The sequence below is a fragment of the Choloepus didactylus genome, chromosome 18 (assembly GCF_015220235.1).
Source record: "Choloepus didactylus isolate mChoDid1 chromosome 18, mChoDid1.pri, whole genome shotgun sequence".
Classification (NCBI taxonomy): Eukaryota; Metazoa; Chordata; class Mammalia; order Pilosa; family Megalonychidae; genus Choloepus; species Choloepus didactylus.
In genome coordinates, this window is record NC_051324.1 from 4,733,286 (window position 1) to 4,759,635 (window position 26,350).

The 26,350-nt window shown below is 48.5% G+C and overlaps 1 protein-coding gene across 2 annotated transcripts in view; it reads right to left on the reverse strand.

Moving 5' to 3' along the window:
• Positions 1-770: 770 nt before the first annotated feature.
• Positions 771-26,350, reverse strand: part of LOC119514030 (protoheme IX farnesyltransferase, mitochondrial) — a 143,039-nt gene continuing 117,459 nt past the window's right edge. The window contains exons 4-5 of one of the 2 annotated variants that reach the window (XM_037809564.1): positions 15,289-15,521; positions 771-2,603 (exon numbers count right to left, since the gene is read on the reverse strand). In XM_037809564.1, coding sequence (XP_037665492.1) covers positions 2,197-2,603; positions 15,289-15,521 — 640 coding nt within the window. In that variant the 3' untranslated portion in view covers positions 771-2,196. The remainder of the gene's footprint in view (positions 2,604-15,288; positions 15,522-26,350) is intronic. The other variant, XM_037809563.1, reaches the window with a different exon arrangement.

The following is a 26,350-nucleotide window of genomic DNA, read 5'->3' on the forward strand; positions in this document are numbered from 1 at the left end:
CGAGGTTCAACAAGATCAGCATTTTTCCCCCTAACTTTGAGTCTGCCGAGGCCTTACTACGTGCATACACCTGTGGTAATCTCCAAGGAAAGCTGTAGTCTGCGGTATGTCCCAAATGTTTTTGACTACTAAAGGCTTGGATGTTTGGTAGACGCTGAAGAGCAGGGTCAAGGCGAGAGACTCGGGTGGAGGTGCAAATGAAGTCGCAAGAAGGAGCCTGGGAGTGAGCGACCATCCTTGTTGGGCGAGGATGACGGGAGTGGGGGGGGGGGTGGTCCCAGCCAGGGTGCACAGGACAGGAAGGGGTGGGGTCGCCCCAAGTATTGGGAAGAGCTCAGGCCAAGGGGGCATCAGGGAGGTGTGGAGAGAGGCAGGAAGCCGGGCAGGCGGTGCTGCAGGCTTTACCTGGGAAGAAGGTGGAGAGAAAACTGGAGAAGAAGTTGGGGTCCCAGTACCCAGGGCCCCCGATGCCCTGCTAAGGAGTTCGGACTTCTCTGGCAGGCACATGGCACCCACTGGTATTTTTTTAGCAGGAGAATGACAGGTCAAGAGGCTGCAAGGAAACTTTCTTGGTGGTGGTTTAAAGGAAGGAGGGACTGGAGGATTCCAGCAGAACGGCAGGGGCAGGATGGGGGTGAGCTGTGGTCCTTTGCTTAATATTCTTTTGTGTCTATGGATATCAAAAACCCAAGGTGCTCCCTTTTGCCATCTGGAAAACATGAAACATATGTGTCCTCAGATCCTCTGCTGAGGGATGGAGTCAAGTGTGCAAACTTGGCACAGAATGATTTCTACTTAAATAAAATCACACCATACACTCCTGTTCTTATATAGTATTTTATTGCAGAAGGAAAAGAAAATCAGTGCATTTTATAAATTTGATAGTGGCAACAAGTTGCAGATTTTCTTTCCAGACATTCCTATGCCACATTCCCCATGGTAAATAACCTGGATACAGCCAGGAGGTAATATTTTAGGTAAGTAGAAATAGGAATCAGATGCTCTCTGCAACCACTTTAGAAAGGTTTGAGAAAACAGGTAAATTGCATGGGATGTTTAAGTGGTGCTTAAAGCTCTGGAATGGATTTGCACAGGGCAGCTGTGCCACTGGAGAGTGAATAACGAAAACATCCCGCCACGCTGCAAGGCCTTTGGGAGAACGGAACTGTCAGAGATGTGGACGGAGGTGAGGGGTGGCTGGAACCATGGGTGCTGTGTGTGGAACCCCTCCCAGGCCACACCTGGCCACGCAGCCCTCACAAAACCACCTGAACTGAAACCACCCCCATGGGGGAGCCCAGCTGGGCTGGTAAAGTCCTTTGAATGTGTGGAGGCTAATTTCTGAATTGCGGGGATACCGGGATGGAAATGAGAGCTCTGTGGGCTGGTGAGCTGGCTGCTTCCCGACTTCCCATCCCACATGGCTGGAGAGAGCTGTGCAGCGGAGGCTAGCAACTGAAGAGGTAAGTAACAGGGTCAGGGGATGGTTGAGAGCTACCCTTCCAGAAAGAAATGCTGCAGACATCTACTGTATTTTAAAGTGAGCCATAAAAATGCCTTTGATTCCCCTGAGCTTGAGAAATGCTGACATGTGGTGGGGCAGGGGCCAGCCCGAGGTTCCCCCGACAACCGTTTGGCATTCTCCCCCGATGCCTGCTCTGGTTTGCTGTCACCGGCTGGGGGACTGTGTGGTGGGCAGAGAAAGCCGGGTGGGGAGCCTGGCTGGTGCCCAGGGAAGGGGGCTGCGGCCGGCAGGGTGTGAGGGGAGTCATCGAAGTCTGGTGGAGATTTGGGACCAGAGAACTAAGGCCATCAGATGACAAGTGCCCACCCTGTGTGGCCACCAAGCAGGGCTCTGGCTGGCACTGGGTATGGTGGGAGGTCAAGTATGCACATGCACATCTGCACGGAGGAGAGATGGAGGGAGGCCTTCAAGGAGAAAATTGTCTTCTTATTAATCAACGGAGCAAACCCTTATCTGGGGAGCATTTTGGATATGATTATTAAAAAAAAATTTGCCAAGTGATTACTGAGCACCAAATTATTTTGCAGTCTTGTTTCACCAGCGGTTTCCCTTCTCCCACTCCAGAATTACCACAGTATTCTTGCCTAACAGCAAAGAAACAAAAAATACATAAATATATGTCTCCTGCGTGTTTTGCTTCTGTCCTCCTCCCCGCGGGCCGGGCCGGGGGCTCAGCCCGGGGACGACCCCTGGTCGCCGGCCGCCCCGCCGCGCCGCTTGCAGGTCAGCATGAGCAGCAGCAGCAGCGGCAGGTGCCAGAGGCTGCAGAAGAAGAGCCTGCGGGAGCTCCTGCGGTCGGCGTCGCGGTAGAAGCGGAGGCCGAGGTAGGCGAGGTGCAGGTTGGGCGGGAGCGCGACCAGCGGGAAGGCCCAGGTGGTGACGCCCAGCAGCGGCGCGGCCGCCGACAGCGCGCCCAGGGCCAGGCAGTGGCGCAGCGCGACGCGCCGGCACAGGCCGGGGTGCGTGACGGCCATCATGCGGTAGCCGCCGCGGGAGTAGTCCTCGCGCAGGCCCCAGCTCAGCGCGTTGAAGTGCGGGAACTGCCAGGAGTAGAGGATCCCCGCCAGGAGCACGGCCCCTGCGCAGAGGGAGAGAAGACGCGCGCGGTCAGGGGCTCGCCGCGGCCCGGGATCGCGGGGTCTGCGCCCCTCTTTGTCCCTCTGTCCGCTTCCCACACCAGCCTGCCCTGCGAGCGGGGAACGGGGCGCTGGTTGAGGCTCCCCGGGCCGCAGAGGAGGGAGCGGCCCCGCGGGCGGGACAGCGAGCGCGGGGCTCCAGACATCGGGGCCACCGGGCGAGCCCCCCGCACTCACCGACGCTGTCGGGCGCGGTGCTGCTTCCTGGCACCGGCGGTGGAAGGGCCCCCAGACCGCCCCGCCACCGCGCCGGGCCTCTTGCCCCCTCCAGCTCCCGGCTCCCCGCCAGCACCCAGCTGCACACACCCCCAGGCCCGCGCCTGACACCGGGGTGCCCCCGTGGCCTGCCAGGGCCACTCCCCGCGGGAGCCCCGGGAGCCCTGCAGAGCAAGCAGGGTGCAATGAGACAGTGCAGGAAGTAAACGAGGGCGCCCGAGCCTCTCGGGCATAAGGAACAGGCTCCCGGGCAGAAGGAGGCTTTGTCCGTGGCTCTGTCATCTTTCAACAAGGAGCATTAACACCCTGAGCCTAGGGAGTCAGCCCCGCTCTCTGGAAACCTGTCCAGGGGTGAACTGGGAGCAGCCGGGGGTAGAAAATGCAGCTCCTGGGTGGGTGCCAGCGGGTGGCCCTATTAGGTGACAGACACTTTCACAGAGCTAGCTTCACTTAATCCCAACTATAGGACTTTCAGGTAGGTTTCATAATCCTCATTAAAACAAACAAAAACAAAACAAAAACCATCAGATGTTAAGTGACTCGTCCAAACAAAGGTAAAGGAGAAATTCGAACGTGTGTGATTTTAAAACCAGGCTCCCTCCACCCACTAAGCAGCCTCTAGGAGAGCCAGGCAGGGATGCGGGGTGAGCGGGGCGCTGGGCACGCGAGGAGGGGGTTGGGGGGTTACAGCCTGTGTGTGTGTGTGTGGGGGGGGGGCGGGGGTGGGGTCGCCAAGGGCCACTAATGAACCTCAAAATTAGCCTGCAAAATGTGATGGAGAAGTAGGTCAGGCAATGAGAACATGTGGCTGACGTGGCCTCGGGGACCAGAGAGCTGAGCCCGGGGGGACACGTGGCCCCCAGCTGGGGCCGCTGGGGGAGGAGCGTGTGCTGTGGGGGGAGAGCATGTACAGAGGCCGGGGCGGGGAGCTGTGCCCTGAGTTCCAGATACTCAAAGAAGATTAGCACACGTGCTGGGAGGCACACAACTTTTCATCAGAAGAAAAAAGAGTCGATTTTACTATAGGATACTTTGTGATAACTTAAAAAACAATATTAACACCAAAAAGGAAGGCTGGAGTGTCTGCAGCACGGACAATGCTGGCGACACAGCTGGGAAGAGGATGGAGGGTTTGGAGGGCATGTTAGGAATTGTTTTCCATCCTAAAAGCCACAGATGTTGAGTGTGTGAGGGTGTAGGGTGGGGTTTAGGAACACACAGGAGCGGGGGCCCAAATCAGGAACGGTGGGACGGACTAATTAGGGGAGGAGGAGACGAAAGATAACAGTAGTTAAGGCTCGGGGGTTGCCAGTGCACAGGGAGAGTGGGACTGGAGAGGATTTGGTAAGCAACAATGTAGGATGTGGGTGCACAGATTAAATAAGGGGGTGAGGGAGAGGGAGGAGCCAAGAGCTCCAGGGTCCATGGGGATGGCATTCTCTGGGATGACCGAGAGGGAGGAGGGGAGGCCAGGCCCTGAGCGTGACCTTGGGCATGTTCCTGGGCGTGTTCCAGCTGAGGTGCCTTCCAGACATGGAAGTGAAAACGCCAAGTGCTCTACAGTCAGGGTGGGGGCATGGGGGATACAGCCGGGAGCCACTGACCGACGTCCCCTGCTGAGTAAACCGCGCCGTCCATCATTCATTACTTATGTTTCTGTGTCTCCTCCTTAAGGGAATATTCATTTTCTTATTGTTGTATCTCCAGACTCTGGAACATAGAAAGGACTCGATCATGTAGTAAAGGGCCCTCAAAGTCATCAACTGGGAGTGAGTGTGTGAGAACTGATGGACTAAAACCAGTCCTAGCGATCAGTGGTTTCTGACCCTGGCTTGTGAACCCACAACTCGGGCCACTCACCCCGCTCCCAGGGACCTGCCTTAGGTGCTCTGACTCAGTGCCCTTCTTTCCTGCCGCCAAACTGTCTCCTTCTTGGGGTCTGTGGCCAGAGAGCCACGAGGGTTTACCAGCCCCCGTGTAATCTCCCCTGGGAAAAGAGCTGAGAATGTCAGGCAGTGATGTCTCCTGAGCCTCTGGCCTGTGGGGATGGTTAGAAAAAGAGAGTGAGGGAAATTGCTAAGGCAGGATTCACTAGGAGAGAAAACAGTTTAAATAATCCAGAAAATCAGCCAGGGCTTTCCGTTCCCAGAGGGCCCCAGTCTGTGCACCTGCCCACGAGGCTCTGAGCCCTCTTCTACCCTCTTATCTGAATTTCATCTCTTTCGTGCTTTCCCCAACAGTGGAGATCGCAGAGGGCTAACAGGCTGTGCAAGTCATCTCAAAGAATCAGTGATGATTTTCTTCGTATTATTTTGGACAGAAACTTACTCATGTCTGAATTAGGTGGGGAAGATTTAAGAGGGATAGGAGCCTACTTTCCTAGCCATTAAGCAGTTTCCTGCAGCTTTCCTAAGTCTGCCAATTCCTTTCCAGTCCCCAGTATGGAATTTATTTTTAAGAAAAGAATTTTATTTTAGGGTCCCTGTTTTAGGAGGGATGCTGTCAAGTCCCCCAAATCCATTCTTAACCCTGTCTATAAATAAAATAAGTATATATATCAGTTCATGCCCACAGACTCCAGTTTTTATGATAATAGTAATAGCAGCTGTTAGCTGGCTGCTGAAGTCATCCACTTGATGAGTAGATAATGGTGTCTACTCTATGCACAGGCACAATTCTGGATGCTAAAGAGACCGCGGTGAAATAGGCAAAGTCCAGCCTCAATCCCTGGGGACAGACAGACAAACACAAATGCCAGAGAGTGAGGGGGAAACAGGAGGACATGATGGGGGTGTCTTGAGATCGGCCAGGGGAGGCTTTCCGAAGGGGACCATGACGCTACGGCCTGACTACCTGGAAGGAGACGCTGGGGAAAGTCCCGGCAGGTGCTGGGAGGGACAGAGTGTGACAAGGGAGGCTGGTGAGGCCGGGACTGATCCCGTGGGCATCTGTAAACCAGGAGGAGGACCCGGCTCTTCCTCCAGCACAGGGGGTGCGATGGGCAGGTGCTGAGAGCAGACTGCAGGCAACTCGCCAGGAGGCGGGCGGCCCCGGGCTGACGCCGGTGCCCTTCACTCAGTGGGGGCCCCGGGGATGCCCACAGCAAGGTGTTCCTGCTGGGCAGGCCTCCTGGCCATCTGGGTAAGTGCCCACTATGCACCATGCAGGGGAATCATCTGCTCTTCCTCGTCCTCCCCACAGTCCTCCCCACGGTCATTGTCACTGTTTCCCAGATGAGAAGGCGTGGAGACGGATGAACTGGCCACGGCGGCCTTTAGAGGGGCTGCTGTAAGTCTCCTCAAGCAGGCAATGCTGCCAGGCCAGTGCCCTGCTGGGTGGTCCTTCAAATGCCAGTGGAACTGCATTTACTAAGGTAAGGGTTCTGGCACCTTAAAAAAAAAATCCTTTTTTTGTTTCAAGTACAAACAAACCAACTGCATATTTCTTGACAGTGAGTATTTTTGAGCAATTAGAGGGGATAAAATGGAAGAGTGGTCCGTCCAGGTGCAAATGAGGCTGCATACAGGGTGATGGCAGCACTCTTCTCCTTTGTATGAGGATGGAAAAATGAATGATCTGTGGATTGTAAGGTGACTGGTGAAGAGGAAATGTTGCTAAAGGCTCCCAGGGCCTAGAATGACAGTGAAGCTTTTCAAACAGCCCACCTCTGGCTCACGAGCTGTCTCTTAGGAGGGTCTGTAAGATTACAGTTTGCAGAGTTATGACAGCCACATTATAGGGGGAAGTCAAGGAGACATAACCTGTCAAGAAAAACACCACTGGTGACAACTTAGAAATGGGGGAAGGGATAGGATAATTCAGAGACTGGTATTGTTTTGCTGTAGCAATGGCCGAGAAAGAGCACACTCAGGCTGGAAACGAAACTGGAAATGGTTAAAATATCAGGCTCAAACGTGGACTCTGTCCTGCCTTACTCAAAGGCCCTCCTTTTTATGTGTCAACCGGAGGATTCTATTTTGCTCAATACACATTTTCAGTTATGCTTCTGCTTAGAATAACATAATTTAAAACATTATTTTCATAAGAGTAGCAGGCTGATCTCTCTGTGAGAGGAAATTGGGTATGGGCTTGGTTCATGTCACAAATGAAAGAGCTTTAGAAATCACAGCTTAGCCTTAATGGATTGTAATCACACAACCACCACCCACACACAGTTCTGCTCAACATACTGCAACTACCTCTGCTCATACGCAAGATGTAAAACAAATTGCTATCTTCATCAAGATAAGGTGAGCTGGAACAGGAAGACTTGAATTAGTCTGGTGGGGGCTGTGGAATCCACCTTCCTGGTGGGGTACACATAAGGGGGGCCTTAATCAAAGGCCTCACCTCACCGAGCATTCCACACATCCCTCCGCTTCACTCCCCCAAAGCAGCCTGTTTTCATTGGGCCTGTCTCCTATGAAAGCAAATACTTATTGTGCACTCACTGCAGGCCAGATGCAGTCCCCGTTCCCAAGGACCCCTTGTGGGGTCAGGTCCGGGAGAAAGACACCACCGAGAGATGGTTCCAGCACCTGGTAAGTGTTGCCCTAAGCACTGAGCTGTCAGGTGGAGCCCCTAACTCTGCCTTGGAGAGGACAGGGGAGGCTTCCTGGAGAAAGCGACGTGTAAACCGAGTGATCTGTGAGAAGGTTTCTGAGTTTAGATCCAATGACACAAACTGTACATTTACTACTTTTTTTAAATGTTACTTTCTCATTTTCCTGCTTGATCCTGAAGAATCTTTGTACATATTTGGTTTAATCATACCTGGAAGAAATGTCTATTTCTAGTCTTTCCGTCAGATATATGTAGGTCTAGGAATATATAAAATGCTGAAGACGTGTGAACGAGGTGGCATCTCGGAGAGGACGGCTCTCCAGAGCCCATCAGGCCACAGTGCCAGTTCAGAGGTCACTCCAATGTCGGGGTGTCCTTTGGTACACTGAGAACGCAGAACGGCCTTCTAGTGTGCTGTGTGTGTGCTGTAACAGCTTGAAGGTCCCTGAGCTCACACAACACTCCTTTACCAGAAGGGATAATTAGGTGGGGCAGGGCCAACCAATGGCTTCCCAGTGACTCTTTGAAGACAAATGTATTTTTAAACCCGCTCAAATCATCTAGCAACCATTTCTTCACCGTACAGACTGGGGGAGATTCTCACTCACCACCACCTCTGCTCAAGCGGTCTGTCCACAGCAGACCGCCATCATTTTGTTGGCGAACAAAGCCAAGGCAATTCCCGCCAAATGATTTTCTAAAAGAATGGAGACAAAACCCCTCAAGTTGGAGCTCTGATTCTCGGCAGCTACTCTTCCAAGAAAAAATTTCTTTTGGAATGCAGTTTAATGGTTGCAGCTTGCCTTCTCCGACTGAGTGGGCTTACATTCAACCCCTCCCCACCCCTCCCAGATCCATCCATTGTGATTCACTATCCAGACACGGCCTTGAAAAGGACAAAGAAACCACTCAGGGGACCTTGGTGTGGGGTTTGGGAGGTCTTCCCCCAAGTTCAATAGGCCCCTGTCTGAATGTAGCCCTCGGGAGCTTGTCCACTCCAGGGCTGGTTGTTTGTGCTTTCAGGGTTATGTGGTTATGTAAACTGAGGGCTAGCTGGGGAAGCAAAACCAAACCCAGCGCTTCATAGTCACAGATTTCAAAGCCATTCTTTTGAGGGTTAACACAAAGGAGCTTGTGAGACAGATCCGTCTCAAAGATGCAATAGACTTCTAGGGCCCTGCAGATAAAGGGAAGAGGATGTGGGCCAGTTTATCAACTGCACAGGCCACAAAAGGGAAGATGAAAAGTCCTCGGAAAATAGGAAATAGAGCAGCACTACTGCTCGCCTTTGAAGAATTCTTTGGTAGCGACTGAGGAATAATGAAAAGGCGCAGTGAGCTGAGGGAGAGGCAGGGATGGCCGCACCGTCCCCTTCCCTCCCAGCACCCACGCGGGGTCACCGGGAAATTTCATCTGAAGGGGAAGGCTGTAGGAAAGGACGGATGCAGAAAGCTGACTGAAAGGGATGCTCCCCTTCCCCTTTCTCTCCTGAGCTGACCACTGCTCCAGAAGGAAGTTTCAAACTTTGGTGGGTTCTCTCAGAAATGCAAAGCTCCTTCCACTTGAATGTCTCAACTGATATCAGTGGACTCATGGAGCACTGTGAATTACACACTATTCATTAAATACGCACTATGTACCTGGCACTGTGTGCGCCAGCGGCTGCCCTACGGGGGCCTCAACTGCCACTTCCCCAGGAAGGCCCTGGCCGACTCCCCAAGGCCTTGTGACGCCTTCCAGTCAACACGCAGGAAGGGCGTGACCTGAGGGCCCCGTCCCCACCCCAGCATCCCCACTCGCTGGGCACCGCTGTTTGCCTCCAGTTCCCTGACACGCTCGGAGGTAGTAAGGACGACCGTTTCAAATGCGTTCTTTCCCGGCCTTTTGTTTCTGTCTTTGAAGAGAAACGGAATTCTAAATATTGTTTAGTTTGGTTAATAGTCCCATGAACTTGTTCATTTTGCCTTTGAGAATATCATTTATCTTAATTAATATGAGGCTCCAAGGCTAATTATGGTGAAATCTCATACGAAATGAACACAGACACTCATTTGCGAGTTCGACAGCAAACAGAGACAGTATTTTCGAGGTGATCTTTTGAACGAGCTTGGGTTAAACAGTGCCCGCACTTAGTAAGCGCTCATTAAATATTTGTTGAATGAATGAGTGACTACGTCCCCTCTGTTCTATTCTATTTTCTCATTCTGGAATAATGGCGGTAAATAAAGTGAAACGGTATTTAACATTTTGTAGTTTACCAGCTGAGGCTAAACAGCTCATTCTCTCTTTGTGACTAAAACCATCCATCTGCCAAATGTCACTTCCTGATAAGGGCCCACTTCCAAGTCCTCATTTATAACTGAATGTTGGCTGACGTAATTAATGTTCACCACACAACAACATCTGAATCACAAACCAAAGGCGATTTACAAATCCAGGCTGCAGGACTGCCAGCAAGGCCCGTTCCATAAACCCCAAGTCCTGGCGATTCATTCACATTTAGGAAAATGACAGAAAAGAATCTGAGCCTCTGTGAATGGGGGTGAGGGGAAGAGGAGGCTGGCCCAGGAAGAGAGGGGATAAACTAAACAGTCTTTTGAGATAAACACTCTGGAGAGGCCTAATGCATGTGTCTCCAGCAACCCTGGGTCTGTAACTGCTCCTCCAGCAGTGCCCTCCGCAGAATCCAACCAAGCGCCTCTGTCTCTAAGAAAACGAGCTGGCTAGACGGGAGAGCAGAAAGCTGCCCTCTAATTCCGCCTTCCTGTGTTTTAGTTTGGTGAGCAGTGTTAATGTTTCCTGCTAACTGCAGCTAAGCTAAAAAAAAAGGGAAAGAGGGAAAAGGCAAAGCAATTAGGCAGGTGGGAGGAAAAGGCCTAACTCTGAGGAGCAGAAGAAAATGGACACAGGTAAAAAAAATCCCATTATGATTACCTTTCTAGACAGAAGGACTTTGTAAAACAAAATTGTTTCCTGTGCCCAGAAGCAGCCAGGCCACGGGGCCCTTGCTTGCTTGCTAGGACTGCTCCAGGGAGCCCTGTCTGGCCTGGGCGAGGGGGGCTCTGATGGGCAGTCCTGCTGTCTCCGCAAAGAAGAACCCCCCAGAGGGGGCTGCCGCTGCACGCTGGACAGAAAAGCGGGGCTTTTGCAATTCTCTTGGGCTGCTGTACAGTAGCAAGTACCAAGCACAACCAACATTTGTTTAGCGTTTACAATTTCCACCCGTGAATCAGTTTACTTCTCTTCTCCCCGCCACTCCACCCCCATCTACCGTCCCATCCAGGGCTGGGTACCCAGTGGCAGATCCAAGCACAGGCTCTGGTCCCACACCACCGGGGTCATATCAAAAACAAGGGGAGGTTTAGTTTTCTTCATTATCTGATAAAAAAATCAAAGGAGTTTTGGGAGAAACAATCATTACTTCGGGGGGTTCCTTCCGCTCATTTTAGTTGGGGTTGGGGGCTGTTTCTCCTGAAGGGTGGGGAAGGAGGTCCAATCGGCCCTGTAGCCACCAAGAGAATCAGAGACCTGATGCCAAGAAGGGGCAAGAGCTGACGGGCTGCCCACTTGCGGCCTGGGCGCACCAGGTTTTATAAAGCTGCTATCTTCCTCCCAGCCAGACGGTAAGCACCTCAAAGCCAGGGCCCTTTATCCTTGTGGCCCTGTGATTTCCATCTCAAAGAGGGGCCCAGGGCGGCTGCTCCCCAGTCCTGACCAGGATCTAAGGAGCCCAGGAGACGGCTCTTGCACAGGGGACTGAGGAACTCAAAGGCCCCTGCCCAGGTTTCTGTTTTCCAGAGCCCAGATGTTCAGCGGAATCTGCCTCCCTTCAAAAACACACCCTTCCTACGTTCTTCCCAAACTTGCTCAAGTTGCTCTTTGAAAGAAAGATCAGATTGAAGCTTCATGAAACACTCAGAAGGGGCAATTTTGACAAGGGAGGTGAAGGAGGGCGGGGCAGACCTGGGGCAGGGAAGACCCTCGTGGAGGGGGCAGGAGGTGAGAGAAGGCATGAAGGCTTGGAAGGACAATCCAGAAGGCTTTAGCAACAGGCTGGTTTCCAGGATGGGAGAGCTGCTTGCCCACCATTAGATAATCTCTCAAAGGGGGCCAGGCCGCTTTCCTTCTTAAATCTTTACTTGGGTCTTCACTACCTTTGACTAGTGTGAATTCCTTGGTAAGGCAGCTTATCTGAAGTCCTCCCCTGCCCCACACTACTGCTCCAGCTTTCATGCCTACAAACCTTGTACCAGCTTCTTCCTCTTCCTAGAAGGCACTCTCCCTCCTCAAGGAAACTGGTCATGGCTCAGTTCAGAGCCGTTCTTCTGTGAAGTCCTCTGGAACCCATCTGGGGAGGTTAAGAGATCCCAAAGCCCTCTGAAGTCACTTTCCTGCTAAAGCTCAGCTCACTGTCTGTTTCTTCCCCAAAGAGGATGAGACATGATTTCCAAGTCTCATTTAATTATTCCACCCCCCTCCCCAAGTCCTCAGTTGACATCTGCAGAGTGAAATGATGATGGGGACAAGTTTTCAAGGTGGTATGATGGTTGATTTCATGTGTCAACTTGGTTAGGCTATGGTGTTCAGTTGCTTGCTCAAGCATTGGCCTGCTTGTTACTGCCAGGGTATTTTGTAAATGAGATTTGCATCTACAACTAGCTGGTTGCATCTACAGTCAACAAAGGAGCTTGCCCTAAGCAATGTAGGGAATCTCATCAAATTGGCTGGAGGACTAAAAAGCCAGAACTGAAGGTTTCAGAGGTCAAAAGGAGATTTTATGCTTCAACTTCAGCATTGGCTCTTGCCACAATTTCTAGTCAACCAGCTTCCTCTGGGAAATTCACCTTTATTAGAGTTTCCAGCCTGTGGTCTGCCCTATGGAGTTTGGAGTTGCCAGCCACTATGGTAGATTAAGCCAATTCCTATGATATATGCATCTCCGGCTGGTTCTGTTTCTCTGGAGAGCCTGAATGAGACAAGGAGGAAGCCAGCAGCTCCCAGTTTTTCTTGCTTATTGTACCTGCATTCTGCCCACCGACTGCCCCCTTCCACCTTGTTCTCTTCCTTTTTATCAGAATAGTTCAATATAGTATTCCAAAGACTTCCCTATTCAAAAGCTTCTCCACAGTGATCAGTCTTTGGAGAATCAAAGAAAAATGGCTTGGAGAGGCTACAGAAGAAATAAGGAAACCTTTTTTGACCATTTTTTCTCAGAAGGGCTCTTCCTTCCCAGGCACGCATGTCCTGTGTGATAAGAACCCAGATGAGAGATATAACCTCTGTGGATAATACAAAGGATACCCCTAGCACATCTCAAATTATTCCCATTCACCCACACCCCTACCCAAATCCCAGGGTATTTCCAAGATATTCTAATGGCTTTGGCCATGTGACTTGCTCTATGGTGAATGAGAATTCTGTTATTGTGTTAATATCTGTTAAAGATAGAATGCATCTTTAAGATTTACAGAGAAAGGATGTAATAGAAGTCAACCTCAAAAACTGCCATAAGAAATTTCTCTTTGTGGTAATACGAGTCTTTCGGATGCTCTGATTTATATCAGGTTCTGTTCAGGTAGATAATGGGCTTCATTTTTGAAGATAAATATGTTATTTGCATTCTGCTACCTAAACAAGGTTTGGCCTGGTCCTTAGCTGTCCATCATTAATGAGTTTGTATAAGAATCTGGACTGCAGAAAACTATATCCAAATTTAAAAAAAATTAATTTTAAGTACTGCTATTAGCAATTTAGCCAAGTTCAGACTGTCCCTGATAAAATAAGGGCTCCTGTCTAAACATACACTGCAAAGTGGGTGGACCTCTGCAAGGTTCTTTCTCTTTTTGGCCTCTGGGGTGCAACTCAGCCTGCAAAGCCTTAGCTCAGAGGCCATACAGGATCCTGACTGGGAGAACGACAGGGCCTGCAGCCCACAGCCAGATCGTGGGTGCAGGGACCCTGCAAAGGGAGACCAAGTGATCCAAGGCCGGATTTGACGCCTCCCTGCCTGTCCCGGAGCTAGAATACTTGGCCCTGACCCTGACCCCACCTGGGACTCCCTAGCAGAAAAGGCCGTTTTGGTGCCTTGTTCTTCTATGTCGGGTTGGAGGAGACTGAGTAAGGTTTGGGCATTCCTGGCAGGGCACGGGGCTGTCCCTGTCAGATGGGCAGGTGGCTTGGCATGGGGGCCCCAAGAGCTGAAGCAGAGCAGCATCTTCAGGAAGGAGGACCCTGGAGCAGCCCGAGCCTGGGGAACGACTCCCTTTCTTTCATGGCGTCCACCTTGAATGTCTGGGCAATCACTAGCCTTCTAGAAAGGCACTGAGGTGGGGAGGGGGTAGCTGGGTTCGGATAGAGAGGGAGTTTGGATCAAGTTAAGTCAAGGTTGGGGCTCCAGAAAGAGGTAAAAAGGAAGCATCTGACTGACAGTGGGGGGACTGGTGGCATGCAGGTGTCCTTCTAGGATCAGAGACTAGCAACCCCAAGGGAAAACGCAGACACCATCTTGTCCAGGGATGGCAAATCCAGACCTTCCACCCTCTCCTCCCTCACCCAGGACAGACATCACTCACATCACCCCAGTGCTCTTTCTCACCAAGCCTGGAGGCACCCCACAGTCTTCAAGACAGCAGCCAGGGAGAAACTACACATTGCTCAGGGTTTGCAAATGCAATAAAACCTCGTGACCTCTCTTGGCCTCTATCAATCCATCCACCGTATGAATAAGGAATATTTTATAGCATTATCTATCATGAACTGAGCCCTTACTAAGGTCCAGACTCATTCTGAACACTCTACACATGGTGACTCGTTCAATCCTCACAACATCTCCATGTGGCGATGCGGAGCATGGAACAAAGAGGTTAAGGAACTTCCCGAAGTTGGCGCACCCAGTAAGCGGTGGGGTTGGGGTCCAGACCCGGAAGCATTAGCAGCTCCGGGTCCAGACCCGGAGCTGCTAAAGCTCTGGAACATTAGCAGCTCTAACAGGCAGTAACAGTGAGGTGCAGTCGCCTTGCACGCTTGCCAAATCAGAGAGTAAGAGCTTTTGTGAAAAGTTTCAGAAACGGGGCCCACAGACTAATGGTTTATGTCAGTGCTTTTTGATCTCTCATTTGAAAAATATGTACTTACATATATTGCAGGAAACCTCACCACTTTCTTCCTAAGTGTCGGTCAAAAACACTAATTACCTGACTAATTAGACTATGAAATTTCCCTTGCAGATGGCAAAAATGAGCTATTTTTAGCCCACCAATTTAGGTGGGACATAACACCAAAAGCTGTAGCAGTGTTTCAGTGGTCTTACTGTGGGCAGCAAGAATAGCGTAAACAAATTCATATAAAAATAAATGAGAAATGAAAGAAAATAGTCTGTTGTCTCCCGGGGAGGGGGGAAGAACGCACTTTTGGGGGAATAAAGCGCTGCTGGAGGCATCTGCCGACAGGGCCACAGGGCAGGAGCGCGCGGCCTGGTACTAGATGCCCTCCATGAAGCGGGCCGGTCGGATGCATCGGCTGTGCCCAACTCGACTTGGATTTCATCCTGATTTTCAGCTACTTTCCCTTAATTCTATGTCATCCCTGGCAGAGCAGCATTGCTGCCTTTTGTTTTCCCTTAGACACTCCCTATAGGGGCTGTATGCCGGCCTCACCCATGAGCCAGGAATGCCATGGCTTCCCTCTGGCTGTGCAGCCGCACGCCAGACAGCCACATGAGGACATTTGCCAAAAGAATTCTCCTGCAGGCCGGTGGAGGCTGAGCCTGATGCTTGCACACAGCCACGGGGTGCTGACCCTGGCACCTGGTCATGCACCTCCCGGGGGCAGGGGGACAGGGACACTCACCGGCACCGAGGCTGCCCGTCGCTGCGGTCCAGCCCATGGCGGGCGGGATGGCCCCCACGATGGCCCCGACCCATGTGTTGGCGATGCTGACCCTCTTCAGCGGAGTGTAGCAGCAGGTGTACAGGAAGATGTTGAAGGCCCCCAGGGCCCCCGTGAGTGGATTCACCCCCCAGGTCAGCAGGGCCACTCCCGGGACAGCGCAGCAAGCGGCAAAGGACATGGCCAGCAGCGGGCTGCAAGAGAGGAAGAATGCACAGCGGTCATTTTCAGCTCGGGTGAATCAGGCCATCTGGGATCACGCTGCCGGGCTGACTGCAAAGTCACAGGTGAGAACAGTCACCAGGAAGGGTCTGGAAGGCAGGAGAGGATGCCTTTAGTTTCTTCATTGTTCCGGGGAATCCTCTTTATGAAACTTAAAATAAGAGGGCTGGGTGTGCAGGTGCTCTGGCTGCTCTTCTTGAATTTGACAGCTGGGAATAAAGTGGTAAAGAGAGTCGAGGTCTGAGAGCCCTGGATGCCAGCACAGGTTCGGCCCCTTCCTGGCTGCAGCACCTCTGGGCTCCACTTCCCTCCTCGTACACGAGAGACGGGGATCTCTTCCTCAAGAGCTGAAGTGAGGACAGAACGAGATGCTGCCCGCCAGACACTGGGCAGAGTGGCCCACTTCACAGTTAGCACTAAATTAAGGGACCGCTACGAATAAACCACCCAGATTACAATACTGGGGGATTTGGGCAACGAACAGTATCTCAGTTCTGGGAGCAGCCGTACCCATTTATTTATAATTTATTTACAAGCGTCACCTAATTAGTCACACTGAATAACAATACTGTGCCTCAGCGAGTGCCGTCGTTACAATATCTTTAATAAATTACAGGTGCAGCGGGTTACCAGTTACACACCCGGAGAGAAACTCTGGGTGGCTGTTGAGTAGCGAGAGCACACTTGCAGTTCAGTTCAGTTCAATAACTTGGTGTGTGGACACTGGCTTTTCCAAAGGTAGTAGCACCGTGCTAGGTATTTAAATGAAAATTTCAGCTAAAACTACAATGCGTGTGACGACTATAAGCCTGGTCCCCACTAGAGCTGGCTTGTTAAAGTGGCCTTTTTGTGACTCTCGGGAAAGCCTTTTTCAGAGTCCAGGTAAATTGGATCTACTGGTTCCTGCTGATACACATGTTTATTTCTCCTTTCTTAAGAAACGTGAGGGGGTTACTGGAGCCTGCTTTCCCCTCCAGAGGCCATGATGCCGCCTGAGTGGACGGGGTGCCCAGTGGCCCTGCTTGTCCTCAAAGAGCCGCAGCATCACCGGGAGCAGCTTCTTGTGTCTCTGGGTTTCACCCTGGCCAGCCTCCCGGGGAGTGAGCTGTACCCTCCATTCGCAGGGCTCCAGTGCCCACGGGCAGGGGAGGGGCCCACGTCTGTGAGAGCGCCTCTGTACAAAAAGGACCAAATCACCCAATTACGCCAGCTGGGAACTTGGCCAGGAGAGCCATCAGTTGAAAAGACCAGGTGAGTCCATAGGCCGGTAAACATGACAGCCAGACACGACTCAACAGAATTCCTGCTCTGATGCACTGACTTTATCCCCAGGCCTGGGACCACGGTGCCCGGAAGATGGAGCTCAAGAAAATGGGAGTTCTGATGGGAAAAGAGAACATATAAGGGCTATGCTGCTGTCAAGATGCTCATGACAGAAGATCTATGGAAAACACCAGAGAGACGTAATGCCACGTCTACCCAAGGGTCAATTTACACCACTGCTCCTGGGTCACCTTTTCTGAACCCTGTGGTCAGTCACCTCCACAGGCCTCGCTCTGATACCCTCCATCTTTTCTCCTCCTCCGTCCTTCCACTGCTGCCACCCTGACAACCCCATTTCTGAACCTACTCAACGACCTGCTGTCCCTGCTCCGGCTGGAGACAGCCCGACAAATGTGCCAGCCGGCCCACTTGAAGAGGATGGCTCAATGGTGCTGGTGCTTGGCCAGAGCTGATTTCCTTTCTGGTTCCACACATCGACTGTTCTCAAGGCACAGGCTTTACTCTAGCCCCCAACACTTCAAGGGATGTGCTTTCCTCTCACCTAACAGTGACAAATGCCCTCATCCTTACCTCCTCGACTTTCTCCCATTTCAGGGGAAGGGGCCAACTCCTTTGTTCTGAAAGATAAAGTCTGCACTTTGGGCTTCATCTCTTCATCTCTGCCCGCTGTCTGCTGTCTCTGTTGTCTACTGACTTTTTGTGTTCTCAAGTAAATCACTCTCTCCAAACTTCCCCCAAGGGGCTGCCCCCTTTGCTGCAACACTCTTCGAAGCCAAACATCCTGATGGAGTAGATGACACATGTTCTGTTTCCTCAGTTCCTCAATTTCCTATTTGTGCCTCAAATGCCATCTTATAGAAACAGATCTCACTAAGAGTCACGGCCAGCATTATTATAGCACACAACACAAACTTCTAAGATTAAAGATTAGGAAGATGCCTCTGTGTTGCTACCTCTCAAATGAGCTCAGAAGGGAGAATTCAGATGGCCAAAAAGCAGTGCGGATATTATAACTGCTATTCTTCTTTCAATAAAGTAGCTTATAGCTTATAAGAACAGACTTTTTTTTTTCCTGTGTGACTCTTAAAAGCTAGTTTTATTTTGGGTGGGAGAAAAACGTGGCTCATAAACATTTTTATTTTTCCTGAATTGGTCCTTGTGTAAAAAAAGAAAAAAAAAAAGGTTCATTCCCTCTCCAAGGTCTGTGGAAGCCAGTTGGATTCAGAGGTATTAGTGTTATGAAAAGCCCTTTTAAAGCACACATGAATTTAATTTATTGAGATAGGCAATTTTAGGTGGAAGTTTAGCTTCTGACCCTTGTCAGAATCACAGAAAATCATGAGGCTCAAGTTTGGTGTTTATATCAGCGTACTCAGCGGCATGAATGAAACTGGGTAGCCGACAGGTATGCAAAGAGAAACGAGGCTATCTGCCCAGGTAATTGAGATCATCCTCAGGGCTTCAGGATACCTGAACAAACCCACTTCTCCTCTGGTACAAGGAGCCCTGAGTCTGTACCCCTCAGAGCCTTCTCATGCCAAAGGCAAAGCGCTCCAATTGCAAACTGTGCACTTTTTTTCTTTCTCCTGTGATGCCTTATTTTTCTTAAAACATTTTATTGTGAAAGTAACATATGCTCATTTTGGAAAATCTGGAACTACAGAAATTCACAAATTCTAAACTAATTTTCCGGAGAAGCATACTGGTTTGTACCTTTCTCGCCTTGTTCCAATGCAGATACTACTTAAAAAGGAACTGAGAACACACTGAATGATGGTTTTGTTACTTGCTTCATTTCAATAAATCTTGAAAATCTCCCATGTCATTAAGTGCTCTTTTACATCATCATTATTTATGGCTGGTAGTCTATTCAGTGGATATGCCACGATTGATACCATCAGTGTACACTCATCAGACATTTAGTATTTTGCCTTTTATTAGAAATCCTGTTGGGATAGTATCTTACAGATAAACTTTTTTTTTCACAGTGTCGATTAATGTTTGAGGATCAATTTCTAGATGTGAAACTGCTGAGTCGACAACACACACTTTTAGGGATTTTGCTGTGTACTGCTAAACTATCCTGCAGTTTCTACCAGGTCACACCCCCATCAGCAGGTCAGAGCCTTCTTCCGTGATCCTATATCAACACGGGTATGGCATTAGAGATGAAGCAACACAAAAACAACACTTTGCTAACAGGGTAGATGAAAAATGGTACTGCGGGTTTCTTAAAAAGCCTTAAAATGAATAAAATAAAACAAGTCTATTGAGAGAGTATTGTCCCCATTTTACAGATGAGAAACTGAGGCTCCTTGCAGTTTACATAACCTGGAAACAAGACCCATACTCGGGTTTTTCTGTTGCTTTTTCCCTGTAATCCAGAGCTTCCCATCTGGTGTGTGGGGTGTAACGGGGTCACAGGACACACTGGTCCTCTCCTGACTCGGCCGGGCGAGGCCCGGGGAAGCTGGGGTCTTTACACCCATCGCCTTCAGCTGGGAGCAGCCAGCTAAGCTCAAAGGCCCCTTCCGTTGGCCCCACTGTACAGGCAGCCCAATTTTGTACCGTATTCCCTGAGATGAAAACAACTGGGAAGCACTAAATAAAAAAAGGGGGGTGGGAGATGAAAAAAGAGAGCACCCTGTACATGCCCAAGACAGAGCAGGCACAGGGGATACAAGACAGTGGGCTAGAGAGCCGTGGCCTTGTCCTTGGGCTCTCACACCGAGCTGGACAACGGGACGGGGGGTGTAGTAAGAGTGGGGAGGGCCATGGCAGGGGACACAAGGACACCCTGGGAGCACAGACACCTGTGTGGGGGTGCAGGGTGGACGGTGGTTTCTAAGTAGCAGTGATGTCTACGCTGAGACCTAATAGATGGGCAGGAGATGGGCAAGAGGCCGAGGAGGAGTGAGTCACGCAGCGGGAAGTGCATGCGAGAAGCCAAAGGTTAACCTGAGAAGGGCAGGTCAAGAGATGAGAGGAGTTCACAAATCAGGGCGCAGAATGAGGGGTAGGGGGGTGTCAGGAGAGCCAAGCAGGTGGGAAGGCGCCTCAAGCCATCAGAACATGGCCCCCAGGCAAATGCAAAGTCAACTACATTTTCTCTTTGTTTCTTCAGCAGAGAAAGAAAAGGATCCAACTGGCTCTTTCCAGGATCACCCTGCTGGCTTGGTGACGGTCAGCAGAGACCGACAAGCATGTACTCACCTCCCAAGGGACAAGTTCGTGGTGGGCATCTTCTAGGAAAAAGAATCGTGACACAATTTTTATCTCAAGCTCAGTTGAAAGAAACAGCGTTCAGCTACCTTCCAGATGTTTCCAAATATATTGGTGGAGCAAATCAGATCAGCAGGATCAGGCTCTCCTTTTTACTGAAAGGCTCTCTGGTACAATGACATGAGGGCGATCACGGTTTGTATTTTTAGCTTTATTATTCTGCCACTCCCTAGTTTTCTTTTTTCCACTCTTTTTTGGGGAGGTGGGACTATTTTGTCACATTCTACAAATCTTTGCACATTTGCTTATCTCTTGTTTGAAATAAGGCAGAGTGTAAACACTGTGACAAAACTTTTGGTTAGACTCTCCATATACGATGTAAGAATACATCAGTAAAAGGAGCCTTTCTTTGAAACTGCAAGTAGGAAAAAAACTAGTGGTGATAAGGGTTCTAGGACAAAGATGAAATGTAAGTGGTATCTGGGTTAGTTTTTCAAGTATGATATACCATGAAATTTTTAAATATCATGGTAATATATAAGTTGTTTCCATTTGGCTGTTTGAATAAAGAGATCTAGTTCTGATATAGAACAAGATTAGAAAAATGTATTCATTTCTCATCTCAGTTTAGCACCACTCTGACTTTCTGCCTTAGAACTCAGAAAATGTGGTCAGAAGGGCAGTTTTGTCAGGGATTAGTTTGTTATTTTAGGCCAATTATTCAATCTACTCTGTCTCCCAATCATACTTTCCAGTCCTTGATCAAAAAGCTGATCTGCTTTTTCCAATCCCTAGACGGATTTTGGAAAGTATCCCTAAATTTGTTTTTTTACGTTTCTTCTTTTATTGTTTTTATTGGTCTTTTTGTTTGCTCCTTTTATCATTTAAGCTCCTTAGCAGTCTACAGATACTTCCAGGGTGCCGCCCTGAGGCCTGGTGTCTGGAGGCAAGACTGGGCGACAGGAGGCTGAGCAGCGTCCTTGGGCTCCGAGTTGTCCTGGGGGGGAGGGTGTGGCTAGAATTTCCTGTTGACCCTCCACACCAGGGGTTCCACCCAGTGTGGTCCCTGGACCAGCAGCACCACTAAGACCTGAGACCTTGCTAGGGAGGCAGATTCTGGGGCCAGCACTCTGTGTTTTAGCAGCCCCCAGGTGATCCGGGTACCCCCTGAAGCTGAGCGCTGTGCAGCCTCCTTACCGCTGGGGGCTGGCTGCCACCTGGCCGAGCTGCACAGGCCTGTCCTCCCTCCCCCAGCACCCATCACGGGGGGCCATCCTCACTCCCCCAGCACCTACCACGGGGGCTGTCCTCCCTCCCCCAGTGCCCACCACTGGGCCCGTACTCTCTCCCTCAGATCCGAACACTGGGCCCATCCTCACTCCCCCAGCTCTGAACATTGGGCCCATCCTCACTCCCCCAGCGCCCACCACTGGGCCCGTCCTCCCTCCCCCAGTGCCCACCACTGGGCCCGTCCTCAGTCCTCACTCCCCCAGCTCCGACCACTGCTGGTCCCAGGAAGCTGCCCCCCTCCAGCTGTCTCTGTCTGTGTCCCCGAGGAAAGAACAAAGGGCTTATGAAGTGTCTAGATACAGAACTAGCTGTTTTCCACTGAGGAACTTTGAGTGGGTGTCTCCCTTACGCCCTCTCTTCGGCCCACCGTGATTTAATTCAGTTGAGCAGTTAAGGGTGCTTTGGCTTAACTGAACTTTCCAGGATAGATGAAGCTAGAGCGGCACAATCCTGAAAACTGCTCATTCCAGGCGATGGGCATATGGGGCCTATGGTACTATCTCTACTGCTGTCTCTTTGAACATTTTCATAATGAAAATCTATTTTTAAATGCTTTGAAATTCCTTATTACTATTATGATTACACTCTGATTTCCTTGTGGTCGCATTACTAAGCATCCAGATCAGGCGGCCTGACTCTGATGTTAACCAGCTCTGTAAACTTAGCAAATGATGGAATCTCTCTGGTCCTTAGTTTCTCCAACTGTAAAGCGAGGCTGGATTCCGACTCTTGAGGCAGCAAGACTGAAACCCGAGTCAAATGGGCTTAGGCAAAAAGGCTCAGGGACACCACCACAGAGCAGGAGGGGCTCAACTCTCTCTAGCTGTGTGATCTTGAGCAGATTATTTAAACTTCTCGGCCTCAGTTTCTTCATCTGTAAAATGGAGCTATTTACTTCATAGAGTTGGTGTAAGCATTAATCGTGATAATGTAAATACAGCCCTGAGCACGGTCCTCACTGAGTGAGAGCAGGGTCCACTTGGAGGTTTTTCACTGAAACTTCGCACTGCCCACACAGCCAGCCACTGTGTTAAGTGGGGTACACAGCAGTGAACAAAATAGAAGAGTGTGTGTTGAAAGGAAGAAGGACATTAAACAAATAAACACAAATACATACAAAATCGCAAATGGTAAAAACTGCTACAAGGAAAAGAATGGGTGAACTGAGACAGAATTAGAGAGGATCTATTTAAATGGGGTGATAAACTTGCAATAAATGGCCCTACCCAGTCATTCTTTCCACCTTATAAAGAGTGATGGACATATAATAGACTACGGGAAGACAAGTACACTCAAAAATTTCACTTTTTAATTATAAATTATAAATGTGTGATGCTTGTGAAGCTTATTTCTATTGATAATTAAAATGGCAAACTATCTTACTTCCAGTGATAACTTTTAATGAAGAATTTAATTTCAGTATGTCAAATTACAAGGAAAAAACACATGCCAGCGCCAGAAAAAAGTAGATTGATCACTTGCAAAATGTTTTTCTAAAATGTTGGTGCTTTTGCATATTTTCAGCAATAGTTTATTAAGAACAGAGGAACCAATGTGTCTGAGTGGTTCTTGCTGAAATGAGTACATACAGGAAAGATCAGAAAAGCAGGTGAATGGAGTGTTGAGGTTAGAAAAAAGTTCTAATTTTCAATAAAACAGAATAAATGTATGAATAAGGAAAATACCACTACTTGATGGAGATGGGCAGAAAAAGATCTGGCGATTTCCCTGAACTCAAAATATTCTTTCCTATTCATTCACTTACACAAACAGGTTCATGGTGTATGCTGAAGATTGAATGAAGATGCATTTCAAAACTTTTACATGCAACTGAATTACATTTTAAATTGAAATACCTTTCTACTGAGCATCAGTGAATAGGATATTTCTAGTTCTGACCTTAGTGCCCAGGATACTTTAGAAAAGAAACTAATATACTAAGAATGAGAAGAAATTTGTCAACACATTCCTACAAATTATTTATCCACCTTTAAAATATAATTATTCCTTGTTTATTAAACATCAGCGCTTACGTAGCTTTAACAAAAGGGAACCTTTTCTAGGAATTAGGAACAAATGGGAAGAAAACTACAAGCTTTATTTTGATGCCTATTTACTGCATTTAATAAATGTAATTTAAATTACTTATCTTTTAAATAACTTACTGGAGAAAGGAGACCTTTTGTTTAAGTAATGACTCAGTGAGATCCATGAAATGTTTTATTAAATCAAGAAAGCTTTATATCTGAACAGCTCTGCAGGTAATTGGTTTACACAAAAATTAATCTCATACTTCTTAGTCATGCTTCCAGAATGAATGACTCGTAAATTACAAAAATAAAATTTTCTTTTTTCAAAACAAAAGAAAACCCCAAACCTTAATCAAACCAATTTAACTTCAATTTCCTGCATAAATCCCACATTTGAGCTTTGACCTGAGTTTTTGGAGAAAGTCTGTACATCTTAACTTTGGAAAATTTCTCTCCAGAATCATATGTAGGAGTTTTCTATTTCTGAACGTGTTTCAAGTTATAGATACAATCAGGTAGCAGAGGACTGACGTAAACTCAGAACTTAAGAAATTGTGAAGGAAATGAGGATACAGAACAGGTTTCAAAAGAAAAGTAAGAAAATTTCAAACATGTTCAAGAGCATGAATAAGAAATTGCAAGAATAAGCGAATATTTTTGGCATGGTCATTTTCAGAACATAGTGATTTTCTTAGATTAAGAAAAACTCTTTTTTTGTTCATTGAGGAAAAAAACAAAGCTGTTCTGAGCTAAGTGAGTTTTTGAAAATCAATTGAAAGAATCTTATTAATCTACAAGGATGATAGAAAAGCCAGCATTTACGAAAGCTAAAGTGAACCTTTCATTGTTGACCTACGAGAGTCAGCCTTCTAATTCAGGGAGACACAAATGGCAAATCTTGAGTCATGCTACATCAACTCGGCTTAAATTAAGGATGAGATATTTGTACAAAGGGATCACACCCGGAATTCCTCCACTATCCCAGCTCCCATAACACCTGGGGAGGACTGCCACCTTCCCTTTCCTCTGGTTGGGCCAGGTGGTTTAATTCTCTGACTCCACCTCCCACTTTTAATGTATAGGACTCTCTATCGCTCTATACAAAAACAGCAGCTTTGTCTACCTAGATAAAATTAGGGTCAATGAATTTTAAAGCTTTAATGAAACAATCTGTAAAGAGTGATTTTAGGAAATAAAACTATTGTCCCATCAGCTTAGTAGACCACCTGGGAGCTGCAAGCTTGTGCAGCTACCCAGGAGTGTAAATGCTTCCCTTTTATTTCACCTCCTGCACCTCCCCTTGGGACCAGAGCCTCTGGTCCAAGACAGTGTTTGCTAACTCAGATATCATATAGGGAGCAGGCTGGTGATAGAGAGGAGTAAAGTGGGCCTACTTAAAGACATTAAGAGTGGCGAGGACTGCGGGAACTGCTACTCAGGTTTGACTGGCTGATACCATGGGGAATGTGCAATGGAGGCCTGGGAACTTGGAGTTCTAGGTATTTTAAAATGGTGGCAACCAAGGCAAACTGTTGGAAGGTACAGAAGGCCAAACCAAAAACGCCTCTTCAGGATTTGGGGTGTTGGCCATGTTTTGCAATTTCTAGTCTAAGTGACATTCTTCTATAGAAGGTGTCCACGTAACTACACTGCTCACACATTCCTCTGCTCGAGACGTGGCCTCCCCTGCCCCCTCTCTCAGCACTCCTACCAATTTGTATGGCCAGTTCCTACACGTCCTCTAAGACTCAGTCTAGACATCCAAACAACTCCTCCAAGAACATTTTCCATCTTCCCTCCCCCTCCTCTCCTTCCTGCCTCCCTTCCCATGGTCGGTCCAAACGCCAGTCCCCTGGGCTCTCACAGCACTTCTGAGTCCTACGCTGAAATGATGCATTGCCTCGCCTGCCCACCGCACCATACCATGTTTTTTCAGTGTGGCAACCCTGCACTATTCACTTTTCTAGAGGACCCAAGACTGGTGCCCGAAGACGCTGGTTGAAGTGAAACTTTAAGAGTATTTGAACTGAACTTTTTCAGAGAATACTGCCTCAAGGTCACCCCTCACATTATGCCAGTCAACGGGAATAATGCTTGATGGTTCTCAAACCTTTTCATATCATTTTATTTGAAAGGAGAGGAAACAAAGTGAGGGGACATCAGACTAAGTGACCCTACATTATTAGTAAGAGGTGTTAGATCCTACTACATATTTCTCAAGTAGTCACAGGTGATAGACCAAGTTATTATGAAAGCTAACTCTTCATATTCATATCTATTAGAATATCTGAGAACCCAAATATAGTTTTTGATTAAAAAGCAAAAATGGGAATGGTAGAATTCCAGTCTCCAGAATTGCTGTCAACAAATACAACTTGGGATGCTTCAAAACAGTTGTAATGGTTTTTCTTATGACAAGGAGAGAAAGGAATGTAACTTTTAGAAAACCTCAGCGTTCCTCTCATTCACCCAGTAAAACAACTAAGCGTGAGGATGTGTACAAAAACTTTTTGGGGGCTTTTTCATACCATGGTTCATAACATTAAATTATTTTATCTTGAGAATAAAGTTCTCTATATTAGCACCACTATTAAATTGGGACCAAATTTGTTCTTCAAATTTGTTCTTCCTGCCACTTCACATGACTGGTAATGCTAAAAAAGAAAATTTCTATACTTATGAAATGTTTATGTTCTTATTACATTTGCAATATATACACACCAAGAAAGTAATCATAACAATCCTTAGAAACTGCAGAATTTCAGCAGAGTAGGGGATATGTGTGTTAGAGCAGTGTGAGTGGGTGATGAATAATATTCACAGCTCCCCAACAGCCCACAAAATGTTTACATTTGCTTAAGTGCTTACTGGTAAAACCTTCAGTAAATTTGAAAAATGTCTCCTGTAAATCCCTATAATACTTAAGCTAAACCGTGTTCCTTAAGTTAATAATGCCAACTAAACAATCCATTCAT